The sequence below is a fragment of the Ailuropoda melanoleuca genome, chromosome 18, assembly GCF_002007445.2.
Source record: "Ailuropoda melanoleuca isolate Jingjing chromosome 18, ASM200744v2, whole genome shotgun sequence".
Taxonomy (NCBI): Eukaryota; Metazoa; Chordata; class Mammalia; order Carnivora; family Ursidae; genus Ailuropoda; species Ailuropoda melanoleuca.
This window is the reverse complement of record NC_048235.1, coordinates 14202652-14216938: the sequence shown is the minus strand read 5'-3', so window position 1 is coordinate 14216938 and position 14287 is coordinate 14202652. Positions and strand designations below refer to the sequence as shown.

At 38.5% G+C, this 14287-nt stretch overlaps 1 protein-coding gene across 21 annotated transcripts in view; it reads left to right on the top strand.

The window, feature by feature from the left end:
* SORBS2 (sorbin and SH3 domain containing 2) overlaps positions 1–14287 on the top strand; it is a 337321-nt gene that overhangs the window by 290685 nt on the left and 32349 nt on the right. For 16 of the 21 annotated variants that reach the window (XM_034647578.1, XM_034647577.1, XM_034647579.1 and 13 more), the window contains 5 exons: positions 1161–1210; positions 4133–4320; positions 7260–8840; positions 11800–11888; positions 13228–13274. In XM_034647578.1, the coding sequence (XP_034503469.1) occupies positions 1161–1210; positions 4133–4320; positions 7260–8840; positions 11800–11888; positions 13228–13274 (1955 nt within the window). The remainder of the gene's footprint in view (positions 1–1160; positions 1211–4132; positions 4321–7259; positions 8841–11799; positions 11889–13227; positions 13275–14287) is intronic. The other 5 variants (XM_034647580.1, XM_034647582.1, XM_034647581.1 and 2 more) reach the window with 1 other exon arrangement.

The following is a 14287-nucleotide window of genomic DNA, read 5'->3' as shown; positions in this document are numbered from 1 at the left end:
CATTTTTAAATTTTCATATGAAAGGACATTTTTAAAACTAGAATTTCAGTTCTTCATTGGACCAAAGTTTGCAATAAATAACTGATTATCAAATATGCCCAAACCAAGTCTATATATATATATATAATATTATATATATATGTGTGTATGTGTGTAGTATTACACATATGTACTTGTATATACATTTCCCTGTACATGCTAGACATCACACCACAACTACTTTCACTGATTTTCCAGTGTTATTTCAAATACTCAAGAGCTCAATACAGATCCTCTCTTGCCTTAGATATTTCAGCATTTATTCCAGGCAATAGTCGTGAGGAGTGAAAACGTCATGTCTAATATTTTTGCCTAATATCTATTTCATTGTACTGTTCAGAATGGAGGAGTCTGAAAATAGTGTGTACTACAGGCATTTGTAATTATGTATCAATTTGTATTTTCTATTTTTCTTTATTCCTACAATCATGGACAACCAAGAGTTGATTTTCTCATGAAGATGTTAAAAATCCACTTTCAAAAAAAAAAAAAAGGTTATATTTTGGTTCGTTAATCATTTCTTTTAAACCAACCCTGAACTTAACTGAATGATGCCAGTCTGCACCTGATATAAATACCAGGCAGTTTAGTTTCATTTCAAACCAAATCCTGTGGTATTATTAAAATGCCATGTCTTTGTTGACAGAGGAAAGATGTCTCAAGTTCTGCTTAAATGTTATGTTTTAAAGAGAACACCTGGCAATGTGATTTAAAAAAAAATTATAAAGAAGGTTTATGTTGTATAAGGGCTGAATGATGATTACAAATATTTTTTTTAAAATATCAAACCATTCCTTTATGCAGAAAATTTCTATTTACAGTCTATTTCCTACATGAAGGAGTGGTTAATGACTTTTCTTTTCTCCCCCAGGCAATGTTTGGGCTGTGGATAATTTGAGTTAGACAGAGAAATACAGTGTGATATAGCAAAAGAGAAAGTAGATAGGAAGAAAATAGAAATCAGGTTACATGTTTCCTCTTTGAAAGACATTTTATGATCAAAATAAATGGTATTTTTCATCTCAGTTTTTATATTTTAGGATACCTAATTTAAGGTCTATAGACAAATGAAATTTTGCCTTGGTAAAAATTTTCATGGAACTATTTTTCTATCTTAACAGGCCTCCTTGTATCAGTCCTCTATAGACAGAAGCCTGGAAAGACCCACTAGGTAAGAACATCATTACATCATGTGATCAGAATATTCTATACCAGTGGTTTATTTTTCAATAGGACTACTCAGTGAAATAATAATGAGGATTATGTTATCCCTCATTATTATTTGGAGCACCATACTTCATGAAGTTGTTTTATTTTATTTTTGCATCATTTCATATGATCATATTCAAAAATTTATAAAAATTAAGTGAAATAATTCTGGATTCCTTTACCAAGAAATTCTTCCCTTCCCTGTCTCCTCTAAACCGTTTTCTTTTCTTTAAATGGGAATTATAAAATCTAAATTTCAATATTATTAGATGATACTTATGATAGTATATTTTTTAAGTATAAATTACTAGAAAATTTCTAAATTATGTTCTATACATATTTTTTCATTATATGCTCACCACACAAATCAGAAACATTGTTACTACCAATAAATAGGGGCTTCCTAGATACAAGACATTTTAAGTACATAAATATATTCAATTCTTAAGACACCACAATGAGTTAAGTACTATCCTCCCCACTTTATCTCTGAATAAACTAACCTTAGGCCCCATAACTTAGGAAGTTCACACAGTTGGCAAGGAGCAAAGACAAACTAGAACTGTAGCAGAAAAACCTGGAACCACTAGTTCTAACTGTTCTTGGAGTCTGCCAAGTTAAGTTCTGTTGGTGGGCTTTAAATATCACACTTTATAGCATGGCAGAAATTCAGACACAGTCCAATAGCAATAGTGAGTAATACAAATTCTCAGCCACGTTGTACCATCAACAACAAATATTGATATAACATTAACTTGCCCCTCCATAGATTTCTGTCAACGTAAGTCAAAAACTTTGTAAATCGGGTCCTTTGTAAATTGAGTTCATGAGTGCCATCCAATGACATCAGTGTCACTAAGAAAAATGCTCCTCCAAGTCCTCCTTTTATATCTTTTACATCTATATGTGCTCCTAAAATGTTTGAATTTTAGAGTTCTAATCTGACCTGAATATCGCTGGAAAGACACACAAACCCTCACATGACAGGATAGGGAGCAGAAACAGGTCTAGGAGAAGATGGGCGTCCTCTCTAGAAGAACGCAGACAAATTCTGAGGTCTGGTCCCACCGCTATACTTGTAAAGTGTGCGTTCCATTCACTCATTTATGAAAGGGGATAACTGTGCGTCCCTCACAGGCTTGCTGTGCAGGCTACATCAGACAATAATGTCAGTGAAACAGAAAGCATATCGCTGGCTCATGGGAGCTGGCGGTGTTCTTACTGCTGTTGTTGATGTAATTTTCTGTAATGATTTGACTGACGGCATGCTGGGTGGTGTGGTGTGCATCTCCCATTCACTGGTGTTTGGCTTAAATGGTACTGTATTCAGACCCAGACCATGATAAAAACTTCTGCCATTATAGACTGTTGACACCATTTCATATAACTGGGTGAAAGTCCCCTTTAATAGTTTGCTTGCTGGCCAGAGTATCAGTCATTTGTTATTTAAATAGGAAAACACCAGGGGTGCCTGGGTGGCTCAGTTGGTTAAGGGGCTGCCATTGGCTCAGGTCATGATCCCAGAGTCCTGGGATCAAGCCACATGTCAGGCTCAGCGGGGAGTCTGCTTCTCCCTCTCCCTCCCCCACCCGCGTTCGTGCTTTCTCTGATTTCTCTCTCTCAAACGAATAAATAAAATATTTTTTAAAAAAATAAAATAAATAGGAAAACGTTAGAATTTGAGTCTAAGGGTTTTCAAGCTACGAGTTGTAGGAAAAGCCGGAGGAAACCTTGAGGTAAGAGAAATTTGTCTCACCAGCTGTCTTGCTTTTCGGAGTCATTTCCTCCACTGCGGCATGCCGTCTCTGGATATAGTCATGTCGTTGGAACTCTTCTTTGGAGAGAAAAGATACATGACACAAATCACAACGCTGAATTGTCAGTCACAACATATTACACTAAATGGAGAATTTTTACTTTAAAACATGATGATCTTCTAAGAAACAAGGCAGAGGATCACAGGGCAAAAGAGGAAAAAATGAAACAAGAGGAAACCAGAGAGGGAGACAAACCATAAGAGACTCTTAATCTCAGGAAACAAACAGAGGGTTGCTGGAGGGGAGGGGGTGACTGGGTGACAGACTTTGGGGAGGGTATGTTTTGTGGTGAGTGCTGTGTGTCGTGTAAGACTGATGAATCACAGACCTGTACCCCTGAAACAAATAATATATTATATGTTAATAATTAAAAAACGCAAAAATAAATAAATAAAAATACTTAAGGTCAGCACCTTCAAAAAATATATAAATAAATAAAAATAAAGCACGATTATAAACATATCCACACACACAAAAAAACAGCACATGGATGTTTATAGCAGCTTTATTCATAACTGCCAAAACTTGAAGGGACCAGGATACCCTTCAATAACTGAACTGAGAAACACACTGATGCATGCATGTGATGGAACAGTATTCAGAATTAAAAAGAAATGAGCTATCGTGCCACCAAAAGGCACGGAGAAATCTTAAAATCAGGATATTCAGCGGAAAACAGCCTTGATATCGACTATGGACTTTAATTACATTTATTAATAATGAATCAAGATGCTTCATCAGCTGTCACAAAGGTATCACAGTAATAGAAGATGTCACAATAGGAGAAACTGTGTGCACCAGGAAAGGGAGCATATGAGAACTCTCTGTACTTCCCAATTAATTTTTCTGTAGACCCAAAACTTCTCTAAAAAAAAAAAAAAACAACAGCCTATGAATTTTTTTAAAGAGATGATTATAAAGAAATGATGTTTAATAGCAAGGAATGAATTCTTAGAACTGCAGTTCCGGGGCAGGGGGAAGAGTCATTGTGCTGTGACCAGTACCTTCAGAGTCACAGGTGCGCCTTCTCCAACACCAGCCTAATGGAAGCCGATCCCTTCTTCCAGTTCTGCGAGCACGGCCAGTGACTTTAGGAAAAGGAGGAAGAGCGAGCCTGCGGTGGGGCAGCCCAGGGGCTTGGATCCAAGTGCGAGCAGGACTAGCCCGGGGCGAGCGGACCTCCCAGGACCAAGCGGCGGCACCCTGACAAAGTCTTTCATCAGTTCCTCTCCTTCTTCCCCCTCAAGAGCAAAAGGTGAGCAATAGTAGATTAACATGTAAGCAATTTATGAGCTTAATTTTAAACTAGGGTGCTGTGTAAGAGCTGGTTCAGGATAACCATGCAGAGAGAGTTAGCATTTAAATACAGTATCTTGAATACAATAGAGCTTCAAACCAATAATTAATCTTTTTTACACGGACTAGATCGGGTTGGTGAGCCATGTGAGTGGCTTTTTCCTCCAAATACATCATTTGTGTGTTTTTCTTGAACAAATTCGAAGTATCTAACTTATTGTCAGGCTATTAAAAGATTACATTTATAAATATTTGCATATTGTCAAAAATGTTCTAATGTTACTACAAATAGCAAAGTTAATCACATTTATAGAATAGGAATTAGAAGTAGCAACAGAGAACATTATTGCCTAAAACACTTTGATTTTGGTTTTTTTTTTTTTAATTACTTAGTTCTAGATAAAAATGTGTCTGACCCACTGAAGTTACTTCCTTAGTCATCTGTTCTGTATTTTAGTGAACGTTCATACAGACAGTAGAATATTACGGTGTTTGATTCAGAACACCCCACTAGTAAGAACTAACTGGTTTCAAGCCATACTTAGAAAATTTAGATATCACCAAGCCATTTTTCTGTATGGCCTGTCTCCTCTCCGGAAATTCGATGAGCTGTGTTGAGAAAGGGCAAGTCTTTCCTTCAGGTCTCTGAAAGACTGCTCAGTGCATTATTGCCATGCTAACCAGAACATTCCCAAGATGGAGACTGAGGCTTGAACCGGCATCTACGAGTGCCAGAGGCCATTGCACATTCGGGGCCCCACCATCTCCCCCAGTCTCCTGGGGTTGAAACAAAACGCAGAAGGAATTTGAAGTGTGTGAAGAATCCGAGCTCTAACTGAAGTTTCCATAATACAGCACAGATTCAGCTACACACATCAGACGTAAGCGCTGAACGTGTTGCCTTGTGGTAATTGAAGCTAAGCAGTAGCTGGCTTGTGTGCAGAAAACAGGCAGTTTGGATGACTGGACTCTGAATGGGGGGAGGCGCTAACCGTCTTTCATGGCCTAGTAAAACTANGGGGCCCCACCATCTCCCCCAGTCTCCTGGGGTTGAAACAAAACGCAGAAGGAATTTGAAGTGTGTGAAGAACCCGAGCTCTAACTGAAGTTTCCATAATACAGCACAGATTCAGCTACACACATCAGACGTAAGCGCTGAACGTGTTGCCTTGTGGTAATTGAAGCTAAGCAGTAGCTGGCTTGTGTGCAGAAAACAGGCAGTTTGGATGACTGGACTCTGAATGGGGGGAGGCGCTAACCGTCTTTCATGGCCTAGTAAAACTACACATACTACCGAACATTCAGAAGGAGTGAGCCCCTTTTATGACACCTTTCATCAAATTAACAGAGATACTTTGATCAGATTCTACTCATTTATGCAAATGAATGCCTTAAGATAATAAATAAGTCATGGAATACCATTGATTCATTACGCTTGGATAGCACCCAAAAGTTAAAAGGATTCTGATTAATTTGATAATTGCTTTTATCCCAGGGAGTGTTAAGTCAACTTCCTTTCCCAAATATTACACATCTACTCAATGTGCTTATCTACTTTTGGAAAATGTGGGTAAGATTGTAAGGCAGGAACTCTCAATAACGTTATTTTCCTTCATGAGGTTCCCTTCTAAGAAGGAACTTTCCCATTAGATGTTTTTTGGCCTTCCATTTATTAGTGAACTCAGCAGAGCAAAAGAAAAGTGTCTTTCCAAACATATTCTAAATTGAAGTCAGTTTTAGCTATTATCAAATTGCAAATTATTTTTTAAAAAAACAACCCCCCTGGAAAAAAAAGCAAGATGTATTTACCTCTGATGGAAGTTTTATATTATTTCCAGTTATGAGAACCTGCCTCACAGGANAATTGAAGTCAGTTTTAGCTATTATCAAATTGCAAATTATTTTTTAAAAAAACAACCCCCCTGGAAAAAAAAAGCAAGATGTATTTACCTCTGATGGAAGTTTTATATTATTTCCAGCTATGAGAACCTGCCTCACAGGAGCACCTGGGTGGCACAGTCGTTAAGCGTCTGCCTTCGGCTCAGGGCGTGATCCCGGCGTTATGGGATCGAGCCCCACATCAGGCTCCTCTGCTATGAGCCTGCTTCTTCCTCTCCCACTCCCCCTGCTTGTGTTCCCTCTTTCGCTGGCTGTCTCTATCTCTGTCGAATAAATAAATAATATCTTAAAAAAAAAAAAAAGAACCTGCCTCATAAGAAGTTGAAAGTGGAGCAATTAAAGAGGTAAATTTATTTATTTAAAGAGGCTCCACTTGTTTTTTTTCTTGAAAAAATATTAGCAGCAATAGCGCACGGCATCTTGGTTTTGCAGTTTTGGAAAGTACTTTGTCTTACTGCTTTTTCTATCTAATGTCCATGAAAAATCATTTGCTACAGTTATGGGAGTGGTATTTAAATGCAAATATAAATTACTCTTTACCCCTCTGTCATTATAAATCAAATGAGACTCCAATCCTGACCCTATTAAGTTGATTAAATCTATATCACTTTTGGCCTTAATTGTTCAACCCTTAAATGACTTACCAGGCCATGCTATTTTATTAGGACTATTGTGCTTTTGGCACACCATGTTTGCCGAAAGATGTGCGAACACAATAAAAATAGGTAGATTAGCTACATTAATTTCTTTGTATACATAGTGTTGTTAACTCTAATATCTGCAAAGCTACCTTCATTGAAAAAGTATTACCTTGCTTTAGAATCAGGCTTTTCTCTCTAGAGTTAAAGCTACATGTATAACAATCAGTGTCGAGACCCAACCATGCTAACTGCTTTCTCTTTGCTGTGCTGTCTGATGCTAAGTGACATGCTCTCTTCTTTGTGAACCTTTTAACTTCTCCAAATGTCTCTCTTCCACCACGCTGCCCTGGATTAAAAGGTGGGGATGAGATATGTCCGTCCCTTTATGGTTACTCAGGGCTCAACGGCAACCCCTCCAATGAGTTAGATTACTGTAACGCTTACAGACAGCATTTGGATGTCCCTCGTGACTCACAGAGGGCCATTACTTTCAAGAATGGCTGGCAAATGGCCCGACAAAATGCAGAGGTCTGGAGCAGCACTGAGGAAACGGTTTCCCCCAAAATCAAATCCCGTAGTTGTGACGATCTGCTAAATGACGACTGTGATAGCTTCCCCGACCCCAAAACCAAGTCAGAGAGTATGGGTTCTCTGTTATGTGAAGAGGACTCCAAGGAGAGCTGCCCTATAACGTGGGCTTCCCCCTATATCCAGGAGGGCCGCAGTAATGGCAGGTCAAGGCTCCGGCACAGGTCAGCCCACGACGCTCCAGGGTTCCTGAAAATGTACAAGAAAATGCACCGCATTAACCGCAAGGATTTGATGAATTCGGAGGTGATTTGCTCCGTAAAATCGAGAATAATGCAGTACGAGAAGGAGCAGCAACACAAGGGCCTGCTCCATGGATGGAGCCAGTCCTCCACTGAGGAGGTGCCCAGGGACATGGTCCCCACCCGCATTTCCGAATTCGAAAAGTTGATTCAAAAGTCAAAATCCATGCCCAACTTAGGAGATGAAATGTTATCTCCCATAACCCTAGAACCTCAACAAAATGGTTTATGTCCCAAAAGGCGGTTTTCCATTGAGTCTTTGCTGGAGGAAGAAAATCAGAGTAGACACCCTTCTCACATACAACGAAGCTACAAGCCTAAAACCCTGGTGCCGATTCATATTGAAGTCACCAGCGAGGAGCAACCGAGAGCTCACGTGGAGTTTTCCGATAGCGACCAAGACGGCGTTGTGTCTGACCACAGCGATTACATTCACGTAGAAGGATCGTCCTTTTGCAGTGAGAGTGACTTCGATCACTTTTCTTTCACATCCTCTGAAAGTTTTTACGGATCCAGCCACCATCACCACCACCATCACCACCACCATCACCGGCACCTCATCAGCTCCTGCAAAGGCAGATGCCCGGCCTCCTACACGCGCTTTACTACAATGCTGAAACACGAGAGAGCTAAGCATGAAAGCGCCGAAGAGCCCAGGAGACAAGACGTGGACCCTGGCCTTTCTAAACTTGCATTTCTGGTCAGCCCCGTGCCTTTCCGGAGGAAAAAAAATTCGACTCCCAAAAAGCAGACTGAAAAGGCAAAATGTAAAGCATCTCTATGTGAGGCTCTGGACTCTGCCCTTAAAGACATTTGTGACCAAATTAAAGCTGAGAAGAGAAGGGGAAGTTTGCCAGACAACAGCATCCTGCACCGTCTTATCAGTGAACTGCTGCCAGATATTCCCGAGAGGAACTCGTCACTTAGAGCTCTGAGAAGGAGCCCCATGCACCAGCCTTTCCACCCACTGCCTCAAGACGGTGCTATTCATTGCCCAGTGTACCAGAACGATTTTGGGAGAATGCCTCGCAGTGCCTCTTTCCAAGACGTGGACACCACCAACAACAACTACCACCACCAAGACCTTGAGAGTGCACGGAGTCTCCAAGGTGGATGAGCTTTTCTTTCCTTTTCCTTGTGGTGCAGACACCCACCATCCAGCTCTTTCTCCTTCCATTCCTACATCTCATCATTCCTAAGCTGTAAGACCACTTGGCATCGTTAGGTGTTTTGAAGCAAATGCGTGTTGTGCAAACATGTCCTACTGAATAGTTTCATTTGCCCATGTGATATTCGGGCTCCATGTGTGGCTTAAAGTGACCACCAATTCACAAAAATTTACTCATTCAAAATCAAAGGAAAACCATCTTGTAGCTTAATGTTAGGGCTGAAACCACTTACATCAAAACAACAAATTAAACTTATTTTACCAATTTAAAAGGATTCCAAGACAGAGACCATGACTGAGTATCAGTATCCTTAAGAGACTGACAACTCATTTTTTGTTGTGAAATGAATCAAAACCAGTAATTTAACAAATAGCTTTTTCCTTGATTTTTATAGTAACTTTATAAAGTTATGTTCATTCAATTAATAGTTTGCTCACATACAATATAAAGACATTACTTCAAAACTCTCGGGGAGCAAAACTGAAGTATGCAATGTAGTAATTGATGGACAATGAAAAAACAATAGAATTTGTTTAACGACTTTCTTCATTTAAAGGACACAATGGGATAAAATTTTTGTGAATGTATCTTTAAGCTATATATACAGAAGTCTCATCTCCATCACTCAGTGCATTTCATTTTCTCTGCCTTTCCATATCTTATTTTATTTGTTTTCCATTTCCACTGAAAGAATCCTATATCAACATTTAAATTAGACCATGTGGGTTAAAAGTGACTCCCAAGTTCATTTCCATAGACAGATTATTACCTTGGGGTGGCAACACAAGGACAAACAACAGTTCAAATGCAGAGGACTTTTTTGAGATTTTTTGGGGTGCTTTGACATTTTCAGACAATTTTTATACAATTCTTTTTGTTAATTCTTAAAGTACATCTGTTTACTATGTAAATTTTAAGAAGCTGTAAAGAACATTCCATGCTGAAATTTGGATTATCAACAGTCTTCTATGCATGGGACACTGCAAAGTGCTTTACACACATTATCTAATTAACACCTGCCTGAAGCTAGGTGATATGTGTTATTACAAGCACTGTTTCACAGTTGAGACCCAGGGAAGACAAGAGATTTGACCAAAGTCATTTAGGGAGTAGGTAGGAGAAAACAGATTCAAATTCCTAGTAATTCAGAATTTGTAGTATAGGATATAATCTCTATAAGCAAAAAAAAAAAAGACAATTCAAATTTCATATTAATGTAATATATGTGGCTCGATTGTTAGCTGCCATTGCACACATTTGCTTATTTTTTTAGTATTTCTCTTTGCTTTCATTTATACTACACAACACGCTTCAAAAATAATAAATTAGAATTTTTTAAATCAATGCCTACAATTTGAAATTTTCACTGATTGAGACATGTCATAGTTAAGGTTTTAATTAATTAGCTACCTTTTCCAGTTTTTCAGTATTAGACAATTCCAGTTATTCAATTAAGGAGATCAATAATAATCATCTCTAAATTTTATGCAGAGTACCTTACTGAAACATGATTTGAGAGGGCTTCGAAATGCATTTAAATAAAATAAAATATTTACTTTCCAACTTTGTTTAGCCCAATTGAAAAATAGTTTATATTCCAAGGATTAGCAAAAGTAATTTACAATTTAATGATCAGTATGAAAGACCTAGGATCATAAAAGTATATGAATTTAAAATGGAAAATATATGGCACATAATCCTCTCTCATTCTTGAAAATAACTGATTAAGTTTTACCTAAAATATTTGTGGCCGTGCTACCTTACTAAACGTAAAGACTTTGGAATTCACAACTGAGAGAGAAGTGGACATTTATCCTGATATGTTGTCGCATAACTGATATCCCACCTGCTGTTAAGCAGACAATTCTTCCTTATAGTCAAAGCAGTCAAAATCTTTAAACAATGTTTTCCTCTTATGAATTGGCATTTTAAATTCCTTTATAACTGTATTTATTTTATTTTTAATGTTTCTCGTTAACCAATATAACTAACTTAATTAAAGGCTAAGAGAAAGAATTTACTAATTTTGACCCAGTGTATACCGGTAGAATTCTCTAACAGAGATTACTGGGATACTTTTAGCCTCTAGTTACATTTCCACGTATAAATGTGTAAAGTGTGAGACCATTAAGAGATACTTGTAATCATAATTTTGTAATGTAATTATTTATACTTTGTTTTAAGGTGAACAGAAACAATTCAGTATTTCATAAGCAGTTTGGCAACCAATATGGTACTATCTGTTTAAAGAATTTATATCCCTTTGTTTCTTGGGATAAATATAGACTTTCTGATGAGATAGTTGAGCAAAAGGGAAGGCAAAAGATAAAAGCCTTTTAAGCCTTCAGATGACATCTTAAGATTCACTAAATGTTTAATGAAGGGGGGGCAGCAAGAAGAGGTGGGGGATGGACACATCCATTGTTCTACGTCACCATACTTTTTTTTTCTTTTTCATTATTGCACTCTTAAATTGTTCCACAAAATGTTTTAGTTCCTGTAAGCTGTTGCTATTTTCAAATTGCCCATCTTCTGTAGGCCCTATAGACTAATTATAAATTAGAGGCAAAGGGAATAGAAAGTATTAAGTCTTTGAGATGAGAAATCCCTGCGACTATGAATTGTCTACACCGGGTGCTGCAGCATAACTACTCAGCAATGGAACAATTATATTTGTGATTAGAACCCTTCTGCCCCCTCGGACATTTTTCTCTCTTGAAATGCTCTGGCTTTGTGTCTTCTCTCACGACTTTGTAATGACCTATGAGTTTTTTACACGTCTTCCATTTTGGTGTCTCTCCAAATCTGAAGGAGAAAATAGTTGCCACCAGGGAAAATGGCTAAAAGGGCCAGCTTTTAATTAAGTGGATACTCACTCCGACCCTGTCCTTTCCTGTAGACCATGAGTCCCCTCGAAGTTACACTTCCACCATGACTGACCTGGGGAGAAGTGCACCTCGGGAAAGAAGAGGAACTCCGGAAAAAGAGGTAGTGAGTTTAGTGCTGCTTGGGTCTTTTTTCTGAAGCGTATTTGGTAAAGTACTTGTCAGCCAAAGTGATGTCCCAAACCAGGAAAGAACCCAGATTAAGAACATAAAAATGACAAGAGAGAAACTAGAAATCTTTTCCCTGGAGCCTGAGCAAAGGACTCCAAGCAGGATGCCCTCCCAGTCTAGCTGCACATCTCCCCCAACGGCAGCCTGGTTTCGGCAGCAAGGCCTCTATGAGTCTTGACCTGACACCCATGAATTAACAATGGTGCTTTGCTAGAGTCTTGAGCTGGGCTGCCCCACAGAGGAAGGAGATTTCCCTGTACAAATTTTCCCCACTGATGCAGGGCAGACCCCTAGGTCATCTGTGTTGCAAATCCATACAAATTCGACATAAATGGTTTTTGCTGGCCTGCTTTTATTGGAGAACATCTCTGAAAAATGCTGCTCCTAGGCACCACCTACCAACTAGCTCTCTGTCCACGGCCCTGGCTCAGGGCCGGAGTTCTGGTGCGTGCTATCTGGGAGCTGTGTGATGGCAGCTGAAAGCTGGTCTCGGACTGGCAGCCATCTCAGGACAATCACTATGGGTGTCATCTACAGTCTAGCACCTGTGGGACCCGCAAAGAAGTCAGAATGTTCCAGGTTGCCTAAAGGTCACAGAATCACGAGGAAAGAGAGTGGGGTGAGGGGATTACTGGGAAGTGGAGAAGGAAGAGCTGGAGTGGCTAGCTGTGGGGTACAGGGTGATTGAAGGAGAGCATGTGTCTCATCTTAGCGTGACGAAAGGGCTGGCGTACTGTGTGCTGAAGAGTCCCTGAGCCCTCCGGGGAATGCAAGAGGACCAAGCCTCTGCTTTGGGCCACTAACTAGCCTCCCAGTGAAAACTGGGCTAGTATTTCTTTGCTACTATGTTGATAATTGTTTAGTAAAAGGGATGACAGCTTCCTTCATGACTTTTCCCATTCTTTTTATTACGATTCTGAAGGAGATATGTTAATATACAGGACCTAGAGCAACTAACCCTCTGCAGTTATCCCAGGAAAAGCCGGCGTTATACCTGGGACAGACCCTATTCCAGCATTCATCTTCCTTAGTTTCTAAGATGAAATAGGATATTCAGTGGTCATGATGAAAAGGTCATCTACTATGTTCCTGTTATTGCTTAACTACCTAAATGAAGGACTAATTGGTTGATTTATAAATTGCATAGAGGATTTGCATTATATATGTTTCATCATTCCTTGTGCTTTCATTTCCCTTTAATTCACATGAGATTGTTTTCTTGAAAAAAAAAATCCAAATTGTTAGTGTTAATTGTTTACCTTCCCTTTCAGAAACTGCCTGCAAAAGCTGTGTATGATTTTAAAGCTCAGACATCTAAGTAAGTAAGATAAGTGTTCATTATACGACTTAGGGTGGCTATTTTTAAATACTTCAGTAATATTTAAGAGGTAAATATTGCGATGAGATGTATTACAAATAAGGTCAAAGTCCCAATTCAGCAATTGGCTGTAATTAGTGTTTTCTTCACAATTAACTGGGATACGGTTAATTTTATCTTCATTTGAAGTTGAGTTGAGAAACATTGAGTTTTAAATGACACTAAACATGTCAGGGCACCATGAGTTCAAAAGGGTAAGAAAACAAAGTGATATTAAGAATCTTTGTTTCTAGAATTTTCGTGTCAAGAATGAAATAAAAGTAAACTGTTGGGGATTAATTACATTGAGAGAATTTGATAACATTTATCTATCCAACTAGATCCAGGATAGTTTGTGGGGTAGAACAGTAGAACTCTGTACAAAGATTCCCATAGCCAAATCTCCATGTCTTAACACTCAAACTTTGAGATTGTGAGCAAAATTCTCCCCTATAGTTTTTTGATGTTGATGTTTTCATATTCTTATGTTGCAGTATTTTTTTTTTTTTTTACCTTTGTCCTTAGGAACTTGTTCATCAGTTGGGCATGGGGTTAAGAAAGGTAGCACTAAGGGCATAAAGAGGCTTAAATAGGAGGGACTCTTCCAGATCTGTCTTGGCCCATGTGTATAGACCTGATTTAAGAAACTTTGGTCTCCGTTAGAATTCAAGATATTGAAATCATTGGATATTGGCATTAAATTATCCTGTGTTGTTTAGACTGAACATACATAATAACAAAATACTTTATTCATAAAAATCTCTATTGTATTGATTAATATAATATTAATATTATAATTAATATTATAATTAATGGTTCTAGAAACTGTCTCGGTCATAAGACATACAAAAAATAAAATCACTCAGAATTTGGTAATACTGTTGAGATGGTGAATGTACTAAATAGGAAAATGCTATTTAGAAATTAAGATGGCTTAAATTTAGTATTTAAAAAAATCCTGAAGCTCACCCATC